At 49.3% G+C, this 26,658-nt stretch overlaps 1 protein-coding gene and 1 non-coding gene across 2 annotated transcripts; both read right to left on the bottom strand.

The window, feature by feature from the left end:
- Positions 1-6,424: 6,424 nt before the first annotated feature.
- Cd8b (CD8 subunit beta) lies at positions 6,425-19,990 on the bottom strand. Its single transcript, XM_052722123.1, is given in 6 exon segments — positions 6,425-6,465; positions 8,104-8,193; positions 13,301-13,393; positions 16,421-16,712; positions 16,715-16,785; positions 19,948-19,990. Coding segments are annotated over 6 exon segments (630 nt in total).
- Trnaa-agc (transfer RNA alanine (anticodon AGC)) lies at positions 9,185-9,261 on the bottom strand. The gene has a single exon. It is a non-coding gene; the product is annotated as a tRNA-Ala (tRNA).
- Positions 19,991-26,658: the final 6,668 nt, after the last annotated feature.

Genomic DNA, 26,658 nt, shown 5'->3' with positions numbered 1-26,658 from the left:
CATGCAGATGCTGGGAATTGAAACTGGGTCCTCTGGAAGAGCAGTCAGTGCTCTTAATCACTGAGTCATCTCTTGGAGTAAATTCTTACAGACCCTTTCCTATGCATATAAAACATATACTTGGAGGCTCTGTAGATCATTAGACAAAAATCCAGTTTGCAGAACAGTGGGGTGACATTGTCTCTTTCTTTCTTCCTTTCTTCTTTCCTTTCTCTTTCTCTCTCTCTCTTTCTTTCTTTCTTCCTTCCTTCCTTCCTTCTTTTCTTCTCCCGCCCCCTTTTGTTTTTTGAGGTAGGGTTTCTCTGTCCTGGAACTCACTCTGTAGACTGCCGCTGGCCTCGAACTCACAGAGATCTGCCTGCTTCTGCCTCCCGAGTACTGCTGGGATTAAAGGCGTGCACCACCACTTTCTTTTTCTTATGTATTTTATATTATAAATATATAATAAATATACTTTGAGACAAGGTCTCACCATGTAGCCCTAGCTGGCCCTGAACTCACAGAAATCCACCTGTCTCTTGAGTGCTAGGATTAAAGGCGCCTAGATAACACATTTCTTAACAGCAGTATAAGTTCATTTATAAAGCTGAACCATAATTTATCTAACCGGTTCCTCATCACCCCTACCCTTTCGTTTTTCCTTAACATGCTGGGTATTGAACCCAGGGTTTTGAGATCATTTTTTTCTGGACCTTTGAGTGTTTCCAATTCTAGGCTACCAAGCAAGCAAAACCACAAGGAACAATTCAATGAGTTTTTCTTTGTGCACGGCATGTGACCTATTTAAAATGAAGGCCAGGCCCAACATGGCAGCCGAATGTATCTATTAAAGACTTATAGGCAGTAGTTCAGCTCAGTTCCCTCTTCTGTACAATAGTCAGGTGCTGAGTGCAGACCTCATCACAGCCCCCCACCCTTGGCAGCCACGCTTGATCCAGCCCAGCACACAGTCAACCACCTCTTGCCAGCCCAGCCCCACCTGAACTTGTAAACAAGCAAATGTAATTGCAGAGACGGAGGCAGGGAGATGCTCACCTATCACAGCATGGGGTGGCCTGAGCGACCTTGAGGCGTGCTCTTCCTTCCGCTGCGGACAGGGTATGAGCCTTCAGGAAGCAGAAGCTACACGCTGCCTGGGTCTCAGACTTACCATTGACACAGTGTGGCCAGGGCAAGAGACCGCCTTGACCCTTTTCTGTTCTCCCATCAGTCTTGGGAGACTTGGGAGACTTGCAGAAGGCATTTGCTTCACTTGAGGACCTCGTGCACCTACACTGTCTGACTGACTCTCAGCCACCACACCCAGTTCTGCCTCAGTTGCGCCTCGGAGGCGGTGGGGGGTTTGTGTTGCCCTTCCTCTGGAGCCATCTCTGCTTCTGTGACTCTCAGAGACCTCGGAACACAGCCCAGTGTGCCTGGCCCTTCTCTGAAGTGAAGAGCAGGCAGGATGGACCCTGTCACGATGCTTCTGGAAGTTCTGCATGTTCCAGTTGCAACGGCTTTTGCCTCGCACGTCCTAAACTGCCAGAGGCCATGGTGGAGTCAAACGGAGAGTCTTTTAAAATTTGGGGTTCTTCCTCTCCGCCCTGACTCCAGTTCAGTGGTTGCTCCTTGGTCAATCCCTCTTTGGCCACAGAGGCTAAAACATGATTAGCAAGTGAATCGATCATAACTCTGGTTTTAACACCTTTGCTTTGGTACAAGGTTGTCTTGATGCAGAAGTCTCCGGGGCTGAACCTTCCTGAGCAAGTGCTAAATATAGGGAGGGACACATGGGGACATGAGGTGATAGGTTCTTATGGCTCTAATCTGTAAAACCCGTTACCTACCAAAAGTTCCTCTCTGTAATTGTCAGCAGCGTATGAAGTATACCTGTTCTTTTCCCCCTTACCTTATTACAAAAGAAAAAAACAGAAAAAAAAATTTACCTGAATATCTCCAGAAACATAATGGCTACTGATCTGTGAAACCTCGTTACACCACAAGAAAGCTCATTCTTCAAAAAAAAAGTTGGCCAGGATCGTCTGGTCAGATGCCTCAGTGGGTAAAGGTGCAAGCCCCACGACCTGAGTTCTATGCCTGGAATCACAGTGCAAGGAGAGAACCAACCTCTAAAAGTTCTTCTCTGACCTACCTACCTACCTACACACACACACACACACACACACACACACACACACACACACACACACATTTTTAAAATTGCACCTTTATTCCCACACTTGGGTGCCAGAGGCCAGTAGATTTCTGCAAGTTTGAGGCTAGCCTCATCTACATATTGAGTTCTGTGCACGCCATAGCTACATAGTGAGACCCTGTCTCAAAAATAAATAAATAAATAAAGCACTCTCTTTTTTTGCTAACAGACTTCAAAGCCCTCCAATGGCTGGAACAAACACCTGTTCTTTCCTATCAAAAGAACTCGTATCACTGCCGGTGAAAGCACTTTTATGTGTGTGTGTGTGTGTGTGTGTGTGTGTGTGTGTGTGTGTGTGTGTAGTGGCCCCGAAGCCACATGGCCTGGCTTCAGGAGTCCTGGGTACTTCCTAACGTCTTCATCCACAATTCCAGTTATGTGACCAAATGAGGGCCTTAGATGTAAGATGAACCCCCCCACCCTTGGGCTGGGGACTGAACCCAGGACCTTGTGCGTTTAGACTAGTCTTCTACACTCCCAAGCCTTGTTACTTCTTTTTGACTAAAGTCGACACCTTTGCTGTAGAGGGGCTGTCCTTGTATGTCACAGGAACCACTTGTATCTTTAACACGGGACTTTATTGTTAGAGCCACGACATCTTCATAAAAACGCCAGAGAGCGAGAGAAGAAATATCCAAGCCGTGAGAGAGAAGAAGTGAAACTTAAGAGTTTCCTGCTATGAGATGAAGTAGAAGTGTGTCTCCTGACCCCCGGGAAGCCCTGAGAGACCAAGATGGCTGCCGAGAGCCCAGCAGCTGTTTGCAGGAAGCCTCGTTCACAAGCTGGCTTCTCCCTATGAAGATGGGCCGTCTTCTCTGGGAAGACCCAGGGTGGGTCCCCAGCTCTCTCCCACGAGAAGCAAAGAGCCCAAAATGCTGCCCTACCAAGCAACTTACAAAGATGGTGGCTGAAAGGCCACCATCCAAGTCCAAGAAGGGTACAAGAACCACAGGGGTGTCCCGGTGGGAGTTCTTGGTTCCTCGGCACACTCTGTGAGTGACTCTGCTGGGGCCGTCTCTGTGAGACTCCAGGTGAACCACCAAGCGGTTCCAATGCATGCGGTCCATAGACAGAGCTTGCGGTAGTTCAAGGCGGGAGGCTTCCGCAAGGCAGTGGAGTCTCCACCGTTGAATGAACCCTTCCCTTATTTGTCCAGATCTTGCTTTTGACTGAGCACTGTCACGATCCTTTGGTGGCAGGATATCAGTGTTGTGGGCACCGATCATTTGTGAAACCTGGGAAGCAACAGCAGATGGTAAGACTCCTTTTCAGGCTCATGACACTGCATTTCTGTGCAAATGGCAGATGCAGGAGGGAGCAGGTGTGCCTGGGGCTGAGAGCTTTATGTTAGGATGGGTTTTTTAGGGCTCATCTCTGTCATTAAAAGGATTAAAAGGTTAAAAAAAAATGCCAGGCGGTGGTGGCGCACGCCTTTAATCTCAGCACTCCCGGAGGCAGAGCCAGGTGGATCTCTGTGAGTTCGAGGCCAGCCTGGTCTACAGAGTGAGATCCAGGACAGGCACCAAAGTGACACAGAGAAACCCTGTCTCAAAAAAACAAACAAACAAAAACAAAAAAAAAAGGCAAAACAAAACAACAACAAAGAAAACCAAACTACAACAAAATAACACACACAAATATAGCTCAAAACCACTCTAGCTTTGGGGCCAGTAGGATAGCTCAGTGGTTAAGGTGCTTGCTTCCAAGTCTGATGATCTGAGTTCAATATCCAGTACCAGTCGTTCTGACCTGCCAGAGCGCACATGTACAAACATAATAAAGAAACGTTTTTAAAAAATGTTAAAACCCCCTGGCTTTGAATGATGTTGCTTCTTGAAGCCCTTTCTAAGATGAGCTGATTTACAAGTGCGCACAGGAAGCCAGAGGCGACGGGCCGTTGGTGTGAGGATGCGCTATGGCAATAGAAGGTTGGGAATACCTGCCTCAAATTGCAACTTGAGTTTGCTAATAGGTGATCTGTGAGGCCCAGGGGCTGTTGTGTCCATACCTGGACCATAACAGCAAAACTAGACGGGGTTTTTTTTTTTTTTTTTTTTGGTTTTTCGAGACAGGGTTTCTCTGTGTAGCTTTGCGCCTCTCCTGGAACTCACTTGGTAGCCCAGGCTGGCCTCGAACTCACAGAGATCCACCTGGCTCTGCCTCCCGAGTGCTGGGATTAAAGGCGTGCGCCACCACTGCCCGGCTAGACGGGGTTTTTAAAGGCTTGGAAGTCACAACACAACTTTACAGGATCAGGAGTTTACGATGAGCTCAAGGCCAGCTTTTGAGATCCTGTCTCAACACACACACACACACACACACACACACACACACACACACACACACACCCTCAAGTAAATAATCTGCAAACATTTTTGTTCACTTTCTTTTTGGTGTTTTGAAACAGGGTCTCTTTACATATTCTTGGATCTCCATATGTGGACCAGGCTGGTCTCAGACTCACAGAGGTCTGCCTGCCTCTGCCTCTGTCCCCCAAGTGTCAAGATTAAAGGTATGCACTGCCAAGCCTGGCTAAATTACTTTTTTTTCTTTTTTGAGACAAACTGGCTGCGATCTTGGACTCCTGATCCTTTTGCTTCACTCAAGTGCCGGCATTACAGGTGTTGGCAACCTTCCCAATCAGCACATCTTATAAGCAAATGTAAAAACAAATCACAGATGTGAGCAGAGCTGCCCCAAGCAAGGAGGGGGGCTCAGGACCCCCCAAACACACATACACACACTCACACACACACACACACACACACACACACACACACACACACACACACACACACATGCTGTGCACGCTCTCTGCCTCACTGGTCCACAGAACTCCTTGTTGTCAAATCTCAGCATCCCATCACCAGCTTCTTCAAAAATGGCATTGTCAGGTGACTGGGGAGCGGGTGAAAATGAAAAGATATGTTGGGACAAACATAGGGAGCGCCAGGATTAGGCTGGCTCTCTACAAAGGCCAAAAGGGGAGACTTTTGGCCCAGAACTCTCTGGAGTCCTAGAAGCTCTCAAGTTATGATTCTCGTCTGTTAGGCGAAGGTGGTTTCTAATTCCAGCCCAGAACTTGCAGAACCATCTCACCATCAGAACTTGTTCACCATCTAAACTATAATTACAAATGGCCTATAAAATATATCAGGCAGGGCCGGAGAGATTGTTCAGTGGGTAAAGATGCTTACTGCCAATTCAGATGTACGCCTGTCTCTCCCTTGAGCACAAGGCTCTATTGCCCTCTTCCATTTGGAGACATGGTCCTTTCTTTCTTCAAACCTGTGTGTGTGTGTGTGTGTGTGTGTGTGTGTGTGTGTGTGTGTGTGTGTGTATGTGTGTTTAGATGTTCTGAGGATCAAACTGATATGTACGGCTGGCAGATGTGAAACAGCTTCTGTGCTGGAGGAAAACATCAAATCCAAGGGATGTGGGCTGGGGCTCAATTGGTAGAGCATTTCCCTGTGTGTGCCAATCCCTGAGTTTGATCTTCAGCATGGTGGTATGTGTACCGTCCCAGTGCTCAGGAGGTGGAGGTAGGAAGATCAGGAGTTAAAGGTCAGCCTTAGCAAATAGCAAGTTCAGGACCAGCATGGAATAGGGGAGACCCTGTCTCAAAACAACAACAAATCAAATCCAAGAACACTGTCTGAGCCTGAGGACGGGATCCTAGACCTGACGTTGGGGAGCAACCACAGCCTCTGTCTTGTACAAGTCTCCGGCTCCTGCTAAAGGTTGACAGGTAAAAATATATGACTTTTTTTTCATGTATTTTTAAATTTATGTAGCTGGTTAATTATTTCTGAGATAGGATTTGTAGCCCCAGGCTGGTCTGGTACTATACAGCTGGGAATGACTTTGACCTTCTTCCTGGTTTTTTTTTTTTTTTTCTTTTCAAGACAGGGTTTTTCTGCGTAACTCTGGCTGTCCTGGAACTCACTCTGTAGACCAGGCTGGCCTCAAACTCACAGAAATCAGCCTTCCTCTGCCTCCCGAGTGCTGGGATAAAGGCGTGCTCTACCACACCCGGTGACTTTGAACTTGTAATCCACCTCCTAGTGCTGGGAGTAAAGCACTATGCTTGGTTCACATGGTGCCGGGGACTGAACCCAGGGCTTTGAGCATGCTAGGCAAGCACTCTGCCAAGTCATCCACACCCTCAGGACGCCGCCGCCCCCCCCCCCCCCCGCCCCCATTCCTGGCTTTTTTGGAGAACAGCACTTACTGTTTCATGAAGCGAATTTGGGCTTTCCTGCGCAGGCCTGGAAGAGCAGAGAAAGGCAAGTCAGTGCTGGTTTGGCTGGTCACTGGCATCAAGCCTCGGAGCCCGAGAGGAAGATGGCAGGGTTAACCAACACCCACGGCTTCATCTGGGGTGCTAGGGTGGGCCCCAAATTCTTCATATTTCACACTTCGGTTGCTGTTTGCTTATATAGGTTTAAAATATTTAAAATCATTCATTCATTCATTCATTCATTCCACATTTTTAACAGCCTTCACGCATGCTACTAGATCCTACTACCACTATATCCATCTTACGTGTGTGGAAACGGAGGCACGGAGCATATGAAATTGTCAAATAACTTGCCTAAAAGCCATATAGCTAGTGCCAGAGTTTTAATGAAGTTCATCTACTCCAGTTCTCCCTTAAATAAGCTTTCTTGGGGACTGGAGGGCGGGCAGCACAGTGGTGAGACACAAGGCCTTAGGTTCAAATCTCAATAATCACACAATAAATGTCATTGCCTTTTGCAGCCGGCCAGGCGCCAGAGCTCAGAGGCATCCGAAGCAGCTCGTGCTTGCTCCCACCGGGATGCAGGACGGAAAGAGAAGTGTGTTGTGTTTGCTTCCACAGAATGCTTTTGTTTTTGAGACAGGATCTTAGGTGGCCCAGGCTGGCCTCAAATCTCAAATTCACTATGTAGCCAAGGCTGGCCTTGAACTCCTAATCCTTCTGCCTTTACATCCCAAGTACTGGGATTACAGGCATGTGAACCAGGCTCAGCCTGACCACTGGGGTTCTTAGAATGGGGTACACACAGACTTGTGTGTGAAGATAGCAGTATACCAAAGTACTCAGGCCCTCAGCTGCAGTTCTCTGGGGATGGGGCCCACGACCTGTCAGAAATTCACAGGGATCTGTGACCTTGGAAAAGTTAAGAGCCTCTGATCAGGCTGGTGTCCCTGACACTTCCCTCTTCCCGTCATAGATGCCCAGGGAGGAGAAGTGATGTGTTCACAGTGGCAGAGGTGAACAAACAGAGGGACCATGGGTAGTCTGGCCTCTCCTCTGCTTTCCTGTCCATTTTATGAGGCCAGTGCCTGCAGGGCCTGGGGGACAGAGGAGCTGAGTGCAGCAGCCACTGAGCAGAAGTGTGGGGACACACACTTCTAGGAACACCATTCAAAGGCCACAGGTGAGCTCTTTTGGGCACTGGGCTTTCATTTCTACTGCCCACAGGTCGTCGTCGTGTGCCCCCCCCCCCCCCCCCCCCCCCCGTCTACCCAGCACATGAGCCATGAGGACATCACAGATGAAGCCCTGGTAGGTAGGCAGTGGTCTATGCTTGGGTGCAGCACTTGAACCCCACTGATGCCAACATCGGTGGGCTCAAACCTAGGGTTTATCTGACTACAGACACAGCCTGAGTCTCACATTGGCCCCCTGGGTCTGTGGGGTGGTGTGTCTCTGTGGTACAGAGCATCACCATGCCCTGGGTTCAAGTCCCTGCACCCCCCCCCAAAGTCCCTCAGAGACAGAAAGGGCCACTTGCAGAGACATAAGGTTTGTTGGGGCAAATTGACCGTCTACTCTGCTGCCCTAGTGAAGAAAGTATGGCTAGCTGCACTTTAGGTAGCAAAATGGGGGCCCCCACAATGTCCTGTAAGCATCAACTCACAGTGAAAATGGATGGCCACACTCAGGGATACCAGCAGAACCAGGATGGAGGCCACCAGCAGGCTGAGGGTGATGAGACCACACGTCAGGCCTGAAAAAGACACATGTGACACATGACATGTATTCAGCACTGATTCAGACACAGGCAGGGAGCAGCCCCTCCTCCCAGGCTGTCACACTGGTCGGCTTCTTGTTGTTGGTTTTTGACACAGCATCTCACTATGCAGCCCTCAGTTTGTAGCCCTGGCTGGCCTGGAACTCACGGAGCTCTGTCTGACTCCCCTTCCAGGAGCCAGCACCACTGGGTGTATTTTTAGCATACTTCCTTCTGGTTGATTTTAAAATTCACTTTAAATATCACAGGTAATTTCATCCGGAAAATGTCAAGTTACATCTACATTTTTAAAGTGTTAATAAAACTCGGGAGTTGTTTATGTTTAAAGGAAATAGATACATCTCATGCCTAGTAATAAAATGTTACTATTCGTTTAAAAAAAACCTATTTGAATTTCACAAAAAAATAGATGGCTATATTTTCACTGTAGTTTACACCTGGTTAGAATGCTCACAGACCAAAACTGATAATTTTGTAATCCTCCCCTCTGCATTTAAATACACAGTTTTCACAGGTACGTGCAATTTTCATTGTTTGTTCATATACGTGTATGCGAATGTGAATACAGGCTGTGTGTCCATGTGTGGGTGTGGAGACCAGAGGAGGATGGCAGGTGTCCGGCTCTATCATTTTCTACCTCTTTCCCCTGAGACAGTCTCTTACTAAGCCTGGCACTAGACTGGGCACTAGACAGGGGTTCAGCAAGCCCCAGAGGTTCTCCTGTCTCTGCGTCCCCCAGCTTTTTATGTGGGTGCTCATGATCTAAACCCAGAGCCTCATGCTTTCACAGCAAGCACTCTAACCCAAAAGTCCTCTCCCTAGCTGCTGTCTTCGTGTTTTTATTTTCAAGATAAGATTTCCTGTATCCCAGGCTGGTCTCTAATTCACTGTGGCCAAGGATGATCTTGAACTTCTGGTTCTCCTGTCTCCATCTCTCAAGTGCTGGGATTACACTTATGAGCCATTATGGCCGGGCTAGGGATTGAACCCAGGGCTTCGTGCATGCTAGGCAAGCACTCTACCAACTGAGCCACATCCTCGGCCCCTTAGCTTTCTCCCTTTCAGCACAGTGGGTTGTACCGTGTTCATTGTTTCCCCGTGAATGCATCCCTCCCCATCCTTTCCGGCCCATGCTCTGCCCCAGCAGAGTCACAGGTGGTCCTGTGGGCACACCATTGTTTGCGTAGCCACCAGCGGGAATCTTAGCTGTTTCCTGTGCTTTACTCTCATAAACAGCCTCGCAGAGAACATTCTGGCGCGTTTGTGTGTGCAGGTGCCTTCCTGAGGCAGAAGTTGAAAATGGGGACTACTAAACCACAGACTCTGTCCATTTGGGTTGTAGTAGACTGTCAGGTGCCTTCGTTTTCACACCCACCCAGCGGGTGCACCTTCTGGCCCTTGTGGATGGCGCTTTAGCTTTTGACAGTCCAGTGTGTCTTCGTGGGAGAGAGGGAGAATGACTGATTTTACTTCAATCCCCATTCTGTGTGGGTTTCAGCCTATTTGCTTGCATCAGCCACTTGCATGACTGTTCTTCTGTGATTCGGACATCTGTTCACTTGTCTAGCTTTTGCACGCTAGCTAAGCTGCAGGGCTTGTATCCTTAATGTTCTAGATCGTTCTTCAACACTTTCTGGTCTCAGATCAGCCCCATAGTTGATCTCCCTGAAGGGCTGAGGTGCAGAGCCAAGCCCCATGGGTGAAAGGACAAAGTGCAGACTTGGGCTCTTGGTGGAGAAGTCTAGAAAGCCCTCCGCATGAGGGAGGAAGAGAATTTCGGCTAGGTGCGCCAGGGAGAGCGCTAACTGGAAGCTTCAGCTTTTGAGGTCGGAAGGCAAGGAGTTGTTTTTTCATTCCCTCGTTCCCTCTCACTTCGTGGTTTTGAGAAACCAAGGTCTGGGCTGGGGATCTAGCTCAGCTGGCAGAGTTCTGGTGGAGAGACTTGCACAGCTTGATGAATCGGTTATGGCTCACCCGGTTGGTGAGGTTCAAGGGAGGGAAGCTGATGGACAGACAGCACGCGAGTTATATGCCCGATTTCCCAGGGGGGCGGGGCAAAGGAGGCTCCCGCGGAGTGACCACACTAAAGTGGAAGCCAGGGATGCTGCTGCGGTTGGGGAGCATGGTTATTTATTCCAACTGATTGCTGCCTCTCTCTATAAAAGGTCTCTCTCTCTCTCTCTCTCTCTCTCTCTCTCTCTCTCTCTCTCTCTCTCTCTCTCTCTCTCTTTCTCTCTCTCTCCTTTCTTTTTCCCTCCTTCCTTCCCTGCCTCTCACTCTTCTTTCCTCCCTCTCTCCTTTCCCTCTTCCCATTTCTGTGTATATATGTATGCATGTGTGTGTGTGGTTTTTTAAAATTTATTTATAAACAGGATCTCATTCTGTAGATCAGCCTGGCTTAGAATTTACTATGTAGTCCAGGCTAGCCTCTGACTTACACTGATCCTCCTGCCTCATTCTCTTGAGTACTGAGATCACAGGTAAAAAGCCATCATGCCTGACTTATTCATTTTTGAGACAGTATCTCACTACGTTGCTCAGACTATTACTACTACTACTACTACTACTACTACGGAGTTCAACTGATCCCCCTGCCTCAACCTTCTGAAAAACTAGGCCAACAGGGACTGTATTTTGTGGGGTTTGTATTTTTGTTGCTTGACTCTCAATCCTTTTAGTCAAGTTTTCAGGGCATTAGATGTCATAAAAATGAAGTCACTCTATCTTCCCTTTCGTATTCATATTCATAACAGAAAGGCTTTCTGTTCAAAAATTTGGGTTCTCTTTTTTGATTAGTGTTTGAGACAGGGTCTCATATAGCCCAGACTGGTCTCAAACTTGCGCTGTAGCTGAGGCTGGTCTCAAACTCCTGATTGCTGGCCTCACCCTTCCCGGTGCTGGGATTACAGGCAGACGGCACCAAACCTCCACGGTGACCTCAGGAGGCAGCCCCCTCCCTGTCTCCCACCCTGCACGGAGCATCTCCTCTGGGGCCTTTGTGTGTTGCAGTGAAGCAACTCAGTCTGCACCCAGCAGTCCTGGGCTGTGGTTTGCTCTCTGGGCAGCGCAGCGGCAGATGGAACTCTGTCTGCACCCAGCAGCCTGGGCTGTGGTTTGCTCTCCGGGCAGCGCAGCGGCAGATGGAACTCCGTTTGTCACCAGAAACTTTTGGGGGTGGAAGTCAGTATGTTTCCAGAAACACATTTGAGCCTAAGGCTTCAAGGGTGCGCATGCGCCTACTCCAGCCGAGACGCCTGGCGTTCACTCATCACTTGTCGGAACCCTACCCTTTGTGTTAGGTCCTCTGTTAGCCTGGAAAGGAGTGAAGCGCTGGCCCTTGGCCTGGGAGTATTTGTTTGTTGACAGCTTGATTGTGATATGGTTTGCAAACCAGAAACTCCACCTGTTTAAAGTATGTAATTTTGAGCAGGTGTACATGTCTACAATCCCAAAACCTGTGAGCCTAAGGCAGAAGGATTGTGAATTTGAGGTCAGTCTAGATTAAAGTTAGTTCCAGGAAACCTTGGCTATGTAAGATTCTAAAAACTCAATGCTTTTTAGAATCTTCCTAGAGATGTGAAGTTATCACATCGTCTAACTTTGGGACATTTTAAGAGTTCCAGAAAGACAAAACCAAACCAAACCCCTCTGTACTGGTTAAGACTTCTCATTGCTCCGCAGTGCCCACCTGCAGGCTGCCTTTCCTCTACTTCTGTCTCTGCGACCCTCAGAGCCATGGACATTTCATGTCTGTGGAGCCACACAATACAGGGTGTGCGTTGTTGTCAGGACAGGGTTCACTACGTAGCCCTGACTGACCTGGAACTTGCTTTGTAGACCAGGCTGGCCTTGAACTCATAGAGATCCACCTGCCTCTGCCTCTGAGTGCTGGGATTAGAGGCGTGAGCCACCCCACCTGGCTAAAATGTGTGGGTTTTTTGTTTTTGCTTTTTGTTTTTTTTTCCGTTTTTCGAGACAGGGTTTCTCTGTGCAGCTTTGCGCCTTTCCTGGGACTCTCTTGGTAGCCCAGGCTGGCCTCGAACTCACAGAGATCCGCCTGGCTCTGCCTCCCGAGTGCTGGGATTAAAGGCGTGCGCCACCCCCCCCCCCCCCCGGCCACTTTTTGGTTTTTTTTATAACCGACCTTTCACTGTTCATTTTCAAGATTCACCCTAACTTCAGCATGTAACAGTACATTATTTGGGCGAGGGGCATTGAGACAGGGTCTTACATAGCCCAGGCTAGCCTCAAATGTGACAAGTAGTTGAGGATAACTTTAAACTCTTGATCTTTTTGCTTCTACCTCCTGAGTGCTGGGATTACAGATGTGTACCACCACATCTGGGCTCTTTCTTTCTTTCTTTCTTTCTCTCTCTCTCTCTCTCTCTCTCTCTCTCTCTCTCTCTCTCTCTCTCTCTCTCTTTCTTTATCAGGGCTTCTCTACATAGCTCAGGCTGATCTTGAACTTGTTTTTTTGCCTCAGTCTCCTGAGTGTTAGGACTATAGGCATGGACTGCCATACCCAGACAGTACTTAATTCTTTTTTTTTTAATTACATTTATTTATTGATTAGTATATGGTGTGGGTATTTGAGTGCTGTAGCACACATGTGGAAGGTAAAGGATGCCTTCCTTGCGGGAGTCCGTTTTCTCTTTGTACCGTGTGGGTCTCGTGTCCTGAGCACAGTCAGGCTTGGCAGCAAGTGCCGCTACTTCCTGAGCCCAGCACCGCATTTTTACATGCCCTTGCATTGCCTGTATCCTGTTTGGTTAGCCTATGCATTAGGTGAGGAACACCTGGGGGGTGCCCACTTCTCTGGCTATGGTGAGTTGTGCTGCTGTGAGCACCTGTTTGTGGGGTTTGGGGGGCTGTATCTTCCTTAACGTCTTGTTCTGTGATGATTTGTGGGTGTGGCCTCACTGGACTGTGACCTGCTGTCATACCCAGTGTCCCTTCTGTTGGCACCAGCTTGGGGCTAGAGAAATAGACTACAGGTCAAAGACTCAGACAGTGTTTGTACCAGGGAGGAAGGACAAGTAAGGAGTTGCGGTTTTTTCTGTGGGTGCAACGATGGGAAACTCACCCTTCTGGGCCTTTGGGTTGGGGGATGGGCACTGTTTCTTCTTCTTGAGGATGGTCTTCTTGGTGGTCGGGGCAGTGGTAGGAAAGGCCTCAACTACAGAAAGAAGAAAGATCCATATCTCAGGCAGGTAAGCAGCAAGACTCACAGGCGGACTGTGCACCTTTCTTCCAGGCACTGAGTTCTCAGTTCTCAGATGAACGTAGAGCCAGTGGGTGAGGATAGCCTGGTGTACTGGAGAGAGGCTATGGAGCTACCGGACACGAACAGAGCCTTGTGCCATAATTAGCAACTGTGTAGCCTGGGCTAAGTCGTCTGTTCCTCAGCTTCCCATCCGCAGTAAGAAGATGACTTCTGCTAGGAGGTGGTAGCCCACGCCTTTACCCCCAAAACTAGAAAGGCAAAGGCAGGCAGATCTCTCTGAGTTTGAGGCCAGCCTGGTCTACAAAGTGAGTTCCAGGACAGCCAGAGCTACACAGAGAACCCCTGTCATGAAAAACAAAAAGGATGATGACTTCTACTTTGTCGTGAGAATCAAGAGCACGGCATACCCAGCAAAGGATGCAGTAGGCAGGACTATGCTTGGCGGAAGACCTTGGGTTGAGGGCCTTGGTTCAGCCAGGCATGGTGAAACACGCCTTTAATCCTAACACTTAAGAAACAGAAGCAGGTAGATCTCTGTGAGTCCGAGGAGCCTCACCCAGTCTACATGAATACCTGGACAGCCAGGGCTATGTGAAAAGATCCTGTTGCAAAAACAGAACAAAACCAAGAAGACCCCTTGATCCTTTGGCATGACCAATCTCTGAGCCTCCTTGCCAGTCCCCAAGCTGGTGGAAAGGAGATGGCTGTCCCTCCCTACAGGAACATCACCAGTTGGGAGAGGTGGCTAAGCTGCAAGCTGGGACTCCAGACCCTCCTCCCTTTCCTGGATGGTGCCTCCTCTCCTCAGTTTTGATTCAGTGTCTCACGCTGAGGGGTTGGGAGAGAGGTAGGAGAGGACAGTGGGACCGACGCACTGAGCAGGGAGACCAGGAGGTTCTGAGGTGTGGAGTGCTGGACCAGCCACCCTTAGGATTTGCTAGCCAAGAAAACTGATCTCCTGCATTCTACATTCAGCAAAGTAGTAGGAGACGGGCTAGGAAAAACCCAAAAGGCCATTTCCGGTACCATCTCTGACAAAAGATAGCCACATTAGGTCACTGCAAGGCTTTTGATCATTGGAGCCAAGGAGCTGTTGTAAAGTGACAGCCGTTAGCGGTGACAAGGTCCGAGAGTCTAGACCTGCTGGGTGTGAAGTCCTTTAGCGCTCATGACTCCGAAACTAGGTCCGTTTGCCTCAGCTCACACTGAAAAAATCAGGAGTCTCCCAGGTGCTCAGTGGTGAGCCTGGGAGGGAGCTAGCTGTAGCCTCCAGGGCCTTGGCTGGCACAGCAGCCTGGGTCTGAGGGGAGGGGATGGGGACACGAGGAGGTTGCTCTGTTTTCATTTCGTCTCACTCGGCGTCAGGTCTCCTCAATTCCTCCTGGTCCATGGGTTTGACCTCTCTGTCTCTGCCTTTTTTTTAGAGGGACAGACAGGTCCTTGGAACCCATCGTGTGCTTGAGGGCCTGTTTTCCCCAACCCTCTCTATACTACCCACACTTCTCCTCCAAAACATTTGGACCCTCCAGCCCGGCAGGTCGGCTCAGGCTCCGGGTGTCCTTGTCCCTGGGAAGACATTGTGGACCCTGGGTTGCTGGGCAGCACACAGGACTTGGAAAAATGGAAAGCCAGGATAGGTAAAGATGGAAAAATCACCTGCTCTAATTGCTCAGCCACCTTTCTCAGACCCCGAGGCACTGGGAAGGCATGGGGCTCATAGAAACCAAAGTAGTAAAACAAATACAACCCCACCTTACTCTTCCCCCCTCCCCGCCACCATGTTAGACTGGAGACTAGAGAGGCCATGGGGACCTCGCTCTGTTGTTATTGTCCTTGCTGGTTTTCGTTGTAACTCTGGCCTTGTCCCCAACTGTCTCTGTGCCTCCTTAGGCCAAGTGGCCTAACTTCTGGGGGTGGCTGGGGTGCCCTTGTGACTCACAGCCCCCAGGTGAGTGGGAAGCAAACCAGTGAGAAGCCCAGTCCTGGCTTGAGCTGGAGAAAGAACTACAGCCAACCACAGGCCTGAGAGAATCTCCAAGGATTGCTTTCCACCCCAAGGGATGAATCCTTACTGTCCAGGGTGGCTAGTCTGCACAGAGATCCGCTGCACACATAAAATATGTACCAAACGCCATGTATGAAAAATAAATTACCTGTTTTGCTAAATTGGGTTCAATAAAATGCATTGTGAAACTCATTTCACTTCTTTCTTCCTACTTAGGTGCCTCTTAGAAAACGGAAGATCATGTCTATGATTTGCAAGGTGCTTCTGCATATTAATGAAACTGCAGCTTCCGAGAACTAGAGGCGGGCCAGCAGCTGCCTTGTCCAGGTATGGGAACTGAGGCTGGGGGAGGGGAAAGGCGTGTGATGGATTGGTAGCCTGGCTAGGCCGGAGGTCCAGTTTCTTTATCCCCTGAAGCCCCAAGTGTGGATTTGAGCCATAGAACCCTCCCAAGAATGCTGAGGACACCTGCTTCTCTGCCACTTCAGGAATGCTCTGCGTGAGCGTGTGTGTGTGTGTGTGTGTGTGTGTGTGTGTGTGTGTGTGTGTGTGTGTGTGTGTGTACCCAGGCAGTGAGAGTCTGTAGGTACACTCAGGGTTCCTGAGATTGCAGTCAGGGCAGGGATACTGCTGTGTTGAATCACAAGTGCCCACCTTTGACTGACCTATCTGTTTTCACCTCATCGACTTCCCATCCAAAGCGGGAGTAGAATACACTGTCTGCTGGGTGGGTGGCCGCATTAAGGGACACAGCTACATGCAATTCTCAAAGGTCCTTGGCCTGGATAACTTTCAATGTGTATTTCTATTAGTTTTAGAGGTGGCTTGATTAGTCATGGGTGCAGAGTGGGGCTCACTGAGAGCAGGCAGCTCCTGTAGTGTGTGTGTGGTGTGTGTGGTGTGTGGTGTGTGTGTGTGTGTGTGTGTGTGCATGCATGCGCACCACTGCTCCATAGCCTTGAAACCATGCTTACCCACATTCAGCTCCGTCCCTGTCCCAAAGATCAGGTTGGGGCTCCCGATCATCATGCAGAAGTAGGTGCCGTTGTCCTCCAGCTTCACACTCTTGAGCTCGAGTATGTACCGGGTTATATCCGAAAACATGATTATGTCCTCCTTCTTCACCCCTTCACCGTACACAGAGGTTCCTTTGGAAGGGTTCCACGAGGCCAGGAACTCAAAGCGCCTCTCCTTGGTGGGCCCCTGGCGCTGTCTCAGCCAGTGGATGAGTGTGGTCTTAGGGAAAGTTTTAGTTTTCACAGAACACCTTTTGCCGATCGATTGGTTAGAACTGTCAGGGACCTAGGAGTCTGAAGGAGGGCAGAGCTGCTCCAGAGAGCTACAAGGAAGCCAGAAGACGTAAATCAGGCTGTTGCTATACACATGTAATCTCCGGCTCTCTGTGGGTTGCAGCAGGAGGATCAGAACTTCAAGTTTGGTTACATAGTGAGTTCAAGGCTAGCCTGGGCTACATTGAGAACTTGTCTTTAAAGAGAGAGAGAGAGAGAGAGAGAGAGAGAGAGAGAGAGAGAGAGAGGAGAGAGAGAGAGAGAGTAGAGGGAGGGCTTGTGAGATAGCTCAGCAGCTAAAGATGTGTACCACCAAACCTGACCTCCTGAGTTCAACTTCTAGAAACTAGAAGGAGCAGAAACCATCATACACACACACACACACACACACACACACACACACACACACACACACACTCTCCTCTCTCATTCTGCACACAGCGGGGGACCTCAGACTCACAGTGAGTTTGTCCTGGGAGTCAAACTGAGGGGAGAGTCTGTCTGGAGAAGGAGCCAGGGTGTTAACAGCAGTCGGTGTCTTTGAACTCACAAACATTGACTGCAGGGCAGGGTTCCCTGTGCTCGCCTTTACTGAGGCACTGGCCGACAATCTACTCCTGGACAATCTTCCACCTGTGGTCCTTGGCATAAGGTCATCTTAACCAAGCCTCCCCCTGACTCCAGGATGTTTATCCCCCTTCCCCCGATGAGTAAACACCGGCAATAAATTAGCTTGTTGGGAGTCTCACGGAATTCAAATGCAAAGAGCCAATGTGGAAAGCCAAAGCTCCTTGCCCGCCTCACCTGGCTGTGGCTCTGCAGAGACAGGCCTGTGGTAGGGCTAAGCAGCTGAAAGAGACCTGGAGCAAACTGGGAGGGGAATTTGGAGTCTTAGGCCCAGGGCAAGGCTCCTTTGGGCAGTGTGAGATTTCTGGACCCTGTTCAAGGAGCTGAGCCTGTAGGTCGTTGTTACTCCCCAATCCCGCAATGGACCTGTCACGGACTTCTTGCCCCTCAGCGCAGAGCAGTCATTACAGAAGCAAGGTTGAGAGTTCATTTGTCTCAGATGGGGAAGAACGGGCAGGCAGAAGGGGTCGCAGCCGTGGCCACGCACACCGCCTTTGCCCTGTACCAGCTGTGGAACCTCAGAAGTCACCAAGGTCGTGGTCTCCTGTGAAAGAAGGGCAGCTTGGCCTGGCACTATTGTCCTGCTTGCTGCGGAGGGTTGGAAAGAAAGGAAGGCAGGTGTGGTAGTGCACACTTAGAATCCTAACACTTGAGAAGCTGAGGCAGAAGGATTGCTTTGAGTGTGAGGCCAGCCTGAGCCACATTGTGAGTTTCAGGGAGAAAAAGAGAAGTGAAATCATATGTGAACAGTAAAGCGACCGTACAGGTCATCCATCATCTGCGGACAGCGAGGTAGGTACCCGTGTGAAACACTCCCCACAGGTCATCATCTGCGGACAGCGAGGGTACCCGTGTGAAACACTCCCACAGGTCATCATCTGCGGACAGTGAGGTAGGTTACCTGTCTGTGTGAAACCCTCACACAGGTCCATCATCTGCTGGCAGGTCTATGGTCTCAGGGGATGTTCTAGGCACCAAGTGAAGTCTCAGTGAGGGATCAGACAAAGTCTCTTTCATATCCAGGACCAACGAGGGTTCTAACAAATCCAGTTTGACCCAGAAAGCCTTTTTCTTTGGCTCAGAGCAGAGGGCCATGGGCAAGATATAACACAGAGGACAGGGCTAGCTGAGCAGAGACCGGAGGGTGTGTGAGCCTGGGAGAACCAGCTGCTTGAGTTAATGGTGAGATCACTGCCCATAATAGTGGCTCAGGTCTTAAGGCCCCCATCACGGCCTTGCCTAGGACTGATGTGATGAACTAAACCCAGAGTCCACCCTCAGACCACTCTGAGCTTCCACTCGTGGAGAGAACGAATATTTCCCTGGGGCTCAGTGGCCACTACATCTCCCTTCCCCTGAGTATCAGGCTACCACTTCTGGGCCGTGGCAAGCCATTTTTATTGCTTTGGGTCACTGGCCTCTTTGGGGAAGTTAATGTGAAGTGATTATGTCAGGTCTATATTAGCAGTGTATCAGGCGCAGTGCGTGTGTGTTGTCTGATTTGATCCTCACTAAATCCTGTGGGGGGAGAGACTCATTTTACCCGGGAGCAAACAGCTCAAAGGAAAGGTATACTCAGGGTCACGCAGCCTGTGTGGAGTGGGACTCACACTCAAACCGAGGTCACAGGACTTGGGCGAATGAACTCAGAGCCTTGGAATTGAAAACCTGCGACACAAAAATGGGGCCACAACTCCACAGACGGCAGGAGACCCTCCAAAGAGCCCAGGGGACACGTACAGCCAGACTTCAAGTCACACATGGTCTCATTTGATCTGTTTGGTGGCCCCGGATTCCATTTTCAGAGGGACCTGGTATTTCTAGAGTGATCAGCAGTAGCTTTAGTGGCTTGGAATAGCCTTGCCTCCATTCCCCTTGTGATGTAGTCGAGCTAACCTGGTCAGAGGCAGGGGCTGCCATGCCCTGTCTCCCTCAACTCTGTAATCGGTTTTGGGCTTCAGGTGGTGCCAGACCAGTGCAGATTCGAGGAGTCTCCCTCTAAAAAGCACACTTGCTGGGTCTGATCACAATGACAGACTTTAGGCCACCCGTCTGTGCCAGCCCCAACATCCCATCTGCCGTGCCTAGTGCTGCTTCTTGGGGGAGTCGTGCTGCGCAGGACCCTGACCCAGAGGACACTGGAGGGTGAGGGGGTCACAGTGAGCACCCCACCATAGTTGTCCCTGAGCCAGGTACAGCGGTGTTTGTCCAGTTTACTAGAAGCCCTTCCCCAGACGTACTAAGAGTGTGTCTACAGACCCTGGCCTGGGCTGGCCTGGGCCTCTGAGAACTGCATGGGGCACATCCCTGTGTGCGCCCTAAGCAACTCCGTTTCCCCTTCGGTTTCTCTCTCCTCTTTTATTTCTTCTTCCTTTCCTCTCTCCCCTTCCAGTTCAGGCTGTGGGGCCGTGGTGGCTTCTGCCCTAGGCTTCTGGAAAATGAGCTCCTGGGCGGAATCTTGTTCCTCCCACCAGCCTGCCCTGTTCCCTCAGCCTGGCTCCTGTCTGTTCCTCCGGTTGCGGAGTCTGCCCGGTCTACGTTCTCTGCTCTGGTGCAGGCTTGTGCTAGCCCACTCTGGGTCTTACCTGCCAGCTTCACACTGAAGACCAGCCAGAGCCATGGCTGCATCTTGGCGCTCGCTCGTGAGGACACCTGCTCCCTCAGGGCTCCGTCAGCTGAAGGGTGGGTTAGGAGCCAGGGCGGGCGGGTGGGGCACCCTGAGTGTGAGGGAGGTGGGGTGCTGATGAAGTAAGAGGGCGGGGCTGCCAGGGAGGAGCGGAGTCATGGTGTGTGTGGTGTGTGTGTGTGTGTGTGTGTGTGTGTGTGTGTGTGTGTGTGTGTGTACCCTATGGCCTTCGTCTTCATCCTCGACAGCATCAAAGGCTTTAACTTGTCAAAGAGGCCACCAGGACTCTGCTTTCTGGTCAGGAAGTGACAGCTCTCAGTCAGGCCAAGCAGCTGAACCTGTGTAATGCCTCCTGCCCCCGAGAAAGGCTCAAGACAGAACCCCAATACCCTGTGACAACTGGGATAACTGAGTCACAGAGTCCCAGGTCTCACAGCTTTGTGCAGCTGGGCCCTAATGTGGACACTTCTCCATTTCTTTCTGAGCAGGCTGGAGGAGGGGCTCATCTTGGTTTGAGGACAGTCCACTGTGGTTGGCAAGAGACTGAGGCTTTCCATCTGTGTGGCTCAGGAAAGGAGAACAGCTGTGGAGGACCAGCGTTCAGCTGGCCCCTGGAGTGATCGAGACACCCTTCGGGAGGGGAAGGAAAGCTAACCGACACACAGAGAAATGAGGCCGAGAGGCGAGCTGGAGTGCTGCTGAGGGGCCCCCCGACCTTGCCCCAAAAGCGAGGCAACATCAAACCTAGACCTGGGGTGTGTGAGTGTCGGGTGTCTCCCCTCCTGTCCTGCCTTACAGCGCTGTATGCCTCGGGCTTCTTTACTAGTTTTGAGATCAAAGCCCCATCAAGAACCTGTGAAGTGACCGGGTTTGGCCTGTGGAGGTTGGCAGAGGTGAGTTGGAGGAGGGTTGCAGGGGGAAGCTGGATCCTTGGTGATCTGTCTGCTGGGAAGAGGGAGGATGGAGCCAGGCTGGGAGAAGACAGGCGGCAGAGGGTTGCAGGTGTCCGCGAGCACCAGCCAGGCAGGCCCTGCACACGCTCGAGTTTCAGAAGAGGGGACGGGACATCACTGGCGGCTAAAGCTGGCAGTGGGGCAGAGACACTGTCACCTCAGTGTCTAAACGCACTGTTCTTTCCCACTCCCTCGGGTTCCTGGTGACAGGTATGGAAGAACCGAAGCAGGAGTTCAAGAGGAGAGGAAGAGGGAGTGACCATGTCCTGACTTCAGCTCTCTGTCAGCCCGGCTAGTCTCCACCATATTGTCCCGTTGTTACTGTTCCCAGGAGGACCTGCTAAGGCCCGGATGTACACAGCGTAGACAGTCCTAGGACACCCACACACTAGGAGTTCTTCAAATCCAGCTAAAACTCACTGATCACAGAGTGAACCGTGTGAAGGGACACAGAGTGTCACCTGATAAATGAGTGATCCGTTCACTCCCCAGTGGCTCCTTGTTCCAGAATCTGGTGACTGCTCATCTTCAGACTGCTTCTCTGAATTTACTTCTTCCTCATGGACCTGTACAACAGTCGTACTTAGTAAACGGCCTCTGGTTTTTGGAGAAGGGGTTTCAGGCCCAGGGATGATTTTGAACTCTTGATCCTCCAGCATTCACCTCCTTAAATTCTTTCTGATTGTGACCCCCCCTTTTTTTTTTTGTTTTTTTGAGACAGAGTTTCTCTGTGTAGCTTTGTGCCTTTCCTGGATCTCGCTCTGTAGACCAGGCTGGCCTCAAACTCACAAAGATCCGCCTGCCTCTGCCTCCCAGGTGCTGGGATTAAAGGCGTGCGCCACCACCGCCTGGCCGTGACCCCTTTCTGATCCCCAAATTTTTCCATGTCCCCAGGTATAGGTCTATGAAACATACATACAAAGCAACCATTTGCTGATAACTAATCATAAATGAATTTGTTTTATTCTACTTTTTTTAAAAAAAAATTGTATTTTTGTGTGGGAGTGTGAGAATGTGTGTGTTTCCTCAGCGGCTAGAAGAGTGTATCAAATATGCTGGAGCTGGAGTTATAGGACTTTATGAGCCTAACTCTGGTCCTTGGGAAGAGCAGTGAGTACCCTTAACCACTGAACTATCTCTCCAGGTCCCAATAAAATTATTTTAAATAATTTCTTTGCTATGCATATAATGCTACCATTTATTAATGATGGAAGCAAATTTGCACACTACAGAGATGGATGTGCTTGTTGATTTTTCCATGAAGAATTAAATCAGGCCTGAATATTTTGATACTGCAGGACACAGAACATCAGAGTTGAATGACATTTTGATTTTATAATCGTCAGTGCAGAGAAAGCTGCTTTATATTAATACAGCACAGAATGGCAGAAGTATGTTTGGGGACACTTCAGAAACTGTTGGCCTAATACCAAGCCCAAATCCATTTAATGATTTAAAACATTTAATTAAATGTATTTATTTTATTTTATGTGTATGAGTGTTTTGCCTGCATGTGTATCATATACATGCCTGGTACCTGTGGCAGTTAAAAGACAGTGTTGGACCCCCTGGCACTGGAGGAACAGATAGATGGTTGTGGCTGCCACATGGGTGCTGGGGACCAAATCTGGGTCCTCTGTAAGAGCAGCAAGTGCTCTTAACCATGGAGTCATCTCTCCAGCATCATGGTGTTTTTTGTTTGTTTGTTTGTTTGTTTGTTTTACTTTGTTTTGTTTTGTTGTTTTAAATAAAACCCAAGTCAGCAACTCAAACATCAATTTTTTAAAAAAGTCAAACATTCTAGCCGGGTGGTGGTGGTGCACACCTTTAATCCTAACACCTAGGAGGCAGAGGCAGGTAGATCTCTGAGTTCGAGGCCATCCTGGTCACAGAGCAAGTTCCAGGACAGTATGGCTACACAGAGAAACCCTGTCTTGAAAAAAACCAAAAGCACAAACAAAACAAATAAGCATTCTAACACAATACAATATATATATATATATATATATATATATATATATACTGACTCAATATTTAAGTGATGATGATGGGAAAATGCTGAAAGTCCTTGTTTCTGTGATTAAACCATGGTGTTTCTGTAAGAGCAGAGAGCTTACTTAGGACATCCAGTACAAACCCACAATTCACAACATGCAATTGTCTCAAGTCAGACTTCAGATGCTAACGTTTTGTAGCGTGATGGCGTGCGCAGGGCTAAGAGCCCGCTCCGTGTGTTCAGAACCCAGGCTGCAGTGCTGTGGGATGCCGTGGGAGGGAGGGCTGGATTCATCATACATTTGATTTTGAATTAATTTTTGGTCAGTGCACAATCAGAAACCCTTTCTCACAGGCAAATTTTGTGCAACCACTACATTCAATTTCATGATCACTTCCGGGGTTGGGACCCACAACTGAAAAAAAGCTGGAATTGCCCCAGTCCTGGGATGACAGGTGTGTGCCACTATGCCTGTCACAAGCATGTGTTTGCATCCCTGTTTTTTTTTTTTTTTAGTTTTTCGAAACAGGGTTTCTCTGTGTAGCTTTGCGCCTTTCCTGGAACTCACTTGGTAGCCCAGGCTGGACTCGAACTCACAGAGATCCGCCTGGCTCTGCCTCCCGAGTGCTAGGATTAAAGGCGTGTGCCACCACCGTCCGGCCATCCCTGTTTTTAATCCTTTGGGGTATATAATCAGGAGTAAAACAGCTGAGTCCTTCGGTCAATCTGTTTGGGGACTGTCTATCTGTTATCCACAGCGGTGACATCAACCTACAAGACCACCAGTGATGAAAAGAGTTCCAACTTCCCCACACCCCTCTGGGGCCTGTTGCTTGTGGTTTTTGATTTTGCATCTAGCCTAGTGTTTGGAAAAGCTATCTCATGGGGATTTGTGTTTGCGTTCTTACTGACTAAAGATGTTAAGCCTCTTCTCATTGCTAATTGGCCATTTTGAATGTCTTTGTATGTCTGTTTAAAATATTTTTGAGGGTTGGGGAATTTAGCTCAGTGGTAGAGCTCTTGCCTAGCAAGCACAAGGCCCTGGGTTCGGTCCTCAGCTCTGGGGAAAAAAAAAAAATTTTTTTTTGAGAGCCACGTGGTGGTGTCGAAAACCTTTAATCCCAGTACTTGGAAGGCAGAGGCAGGTGGATCTCTGTGAGTTCAAGGCCAATCTGGTCTGCAAAGTGAGTTCCAGGACAGCCAGGACTACACAGAGAAACCCTGTCTTTTTTTTTTTTTTTTTTTTTTTTTTGATTTAGAAAACACATTCTACCTCTTGAACATCTATGCTGTGAACCCGGCTTCCTTGGTCACTCACTACCACTCACAAAGAATTGTCTCAAAGCAGGTCAGCGTGTCATAAAATGCCTCACCTCAGTCAGTATGACCGCCCCTGTGTGCCCAGTGTCTTTCCACTCTTTCATGGATACCCATCTGTGCTCTGTACTGGTTAGTTTTAACTGTTCACTGGACACAGCCTAGAACTACCTCAGAAGAGCTTCAGTTGAGGCATTATCTAGACCAGGTTGGCCTGTGGGCAGTCTGTGGGAGACTGTCTTGACTGTTAAAAATGGAGGAAGGCCCAGACTGCTGTGGGCAGCAGGGCTCTCTAGGCTGGGCCCTGAAGTGTGTCAAAGAAAGCTAACCAGAGACCAAGCAAGCAGAGGTGAATTTCTTCTTTCTGCTCTTGACTATGGGTGTTACGTGACTAGCTGCTTCGAGCGTCTGCCTCGATGTCCCCCCAGTGATGGACATAACCTGGAGCTTTACACTGATGTAAACCCCTTCCCCCCTCAGGTTGCTTTTGAGCAAGGTGTCTGGTCACAGCCACCTAAGTGAAACCAGAACACCAAGGTTGACAAGGAAGCAGCTCTCCCAGGGAGTGATTCAAAGTAACTGTTTCATCGGGGTGTTACTTAAAACCACAGAGAGGGAATTCCTGCACACATTAGTGGGAAACTCTCACTCTTGCGATACATTAACCTCCAAATACTGGTGATTGAACTCAGTAGGAAGCCACTGAGTCATCCGGTGTCGTTCAAATGCGATGTGTCCAGCTGGGGAGTATGTGCTCCACTCGGGCTGCATGGGCCCATGGTCCTTCTGTCTTGTGAATGCCCATCTTCAGTTCACGGCTCCAGGAATCTCTGAGCAAAGTGAAGCCAACAAACGACTTCGTGGAGACCAAGGCCTAAATCCTACGGACCATACCCAAATGCAAGCATGCTAAAAAAAAATGGAGTCCAGCTGGTAACCTAGAGGAAAGGGAAATGGAGTCAGTAAATACATGGCCAGCATCCACCATGCTTGGTACGGCACAGAGGGTCCTGGTAGCTTTGATCCTCTGTTACTTACTGGTCCTCGGGCCTCAATAACCAGGCAAAGCACCCTGGACGTTTCTCACCGTGATTTACATGCTGGTTGAGTATCAAGGCGCTGCAATCAAAGGCATTCATCCTTCCTTCTCCCCCGCCCCCCTTCTCCTTCCTACCACTAGACAGTATTTCACTTTTTTTTTTACTTACATTTGATTTATTTATTGGGAATGGGCATGTGCACAGCATGTGTGTGGAGGTCAGAGGTCAACTTTCAGGAGTTTTCTCATTGTACCATGCGGTTCCTGGGGATTGAACTCATGACCTCAGGCTTGGAGGCAGGTGACTTTATCTGAGCCATCATCTCACCAGACTGTGGTCACATGATGTTGCTCACACTGGCCTTAAACTCACGGTCATTCCTGCCTTAGCCCCATCTTTCTGGGTAGCAGCACATACTTGGCAGTGTCACTTGCTTATGAGAGTGCTCTGGAAGGACACCAAGGATGCTCTGACAGTCACGTTGACAGGATGTGCTATGGGCAGTTAGTAGGGTTAAAGGAAGCCAGGTGCACAGTGTGGACCTTTCCTGTGACTTTGCGGCATACGGCTGGAGCTTCAGTCGTCATTTATAATGGACTGAACTGAGTTTCGTATTAATCTCGGGTACATCTTTCTCCCTTCAGGTTCAGTAAAAGCCACCCTTGTACCTCTGTTCTCCCACATCCTTGCTCTTTGCTAGCGATCATCCTATGCTCTGGTTGACCCACAGTCAGCATCTGCTGAGCACAAGTCAGTGTGAGTATCTGGGGACCTCATTCGATGGTAATTGCCTCGGAGGGATGCCTGTGCGAAATATTCATCGGTGTATCGATCTTGTTGTTGTTTTGAAGTAGGGTCTTGTAACATACCCCTGGATGTTCTCCCACTAGAGAAAATCCTACTCCCAGACCTGGCTGGGTTTGTTTTGGATCTGCATGAGTGGATATGTAGGGCTTCTCATTTGTGAATTATGTTTCAAGACGGTAAACATGTCATCACATAGAGTTGTTAAAAAGCAACGACAACCAAATAAAACATTTTTACTATTGCTATTATTATTGTTGTTGTTGTTGTGTTTTGGAGACAGGGTCTTTCTACATAGCCATGGCTATCCTGGAACTCGCTATGTAGACCAGGCTGTCCTTGAATTCACAGAGATCTGCTTGCCTCTGCCTTCACCTCCCAAATGCCGGGATCAAAGGTGTGTGACACCATGCCCAGGAAAACATTTTAATTCATGGTGGATCAAACCTGTAAGTCTGGTACTTGGAAGCAAGAGGATCAGGAGTTCAAGGCCATCCCTGCTACACCCCAATACACACTGAGTTAGAGGCCAGCCTGGGCTTCCTCATCCCTGTTTCAAA

This window comes from Peromyscus californicus, unplaced genomic scaffold (assembly GCF_007827085.1).
Source record: "Peromyscus californicus insignis strain IS unplaced genomic scaffold, ASM782708v3 Scaffold_6__1_contigs__length_162567912, whole genome shotgun sequence".
Classification (NCBI taxonomy): domain Eukaryota; kingdom Metazoa; phylum Chordata; class Mammalia; order Rodentia; family Cricetidae; genus Peromyscus; species Peromyscus californicus.
The sequence above is the reverse complement of the archived record's forward strand: the minus strand, read 5'-3'. Positions and strand labels throughout refer to the sequence as shown.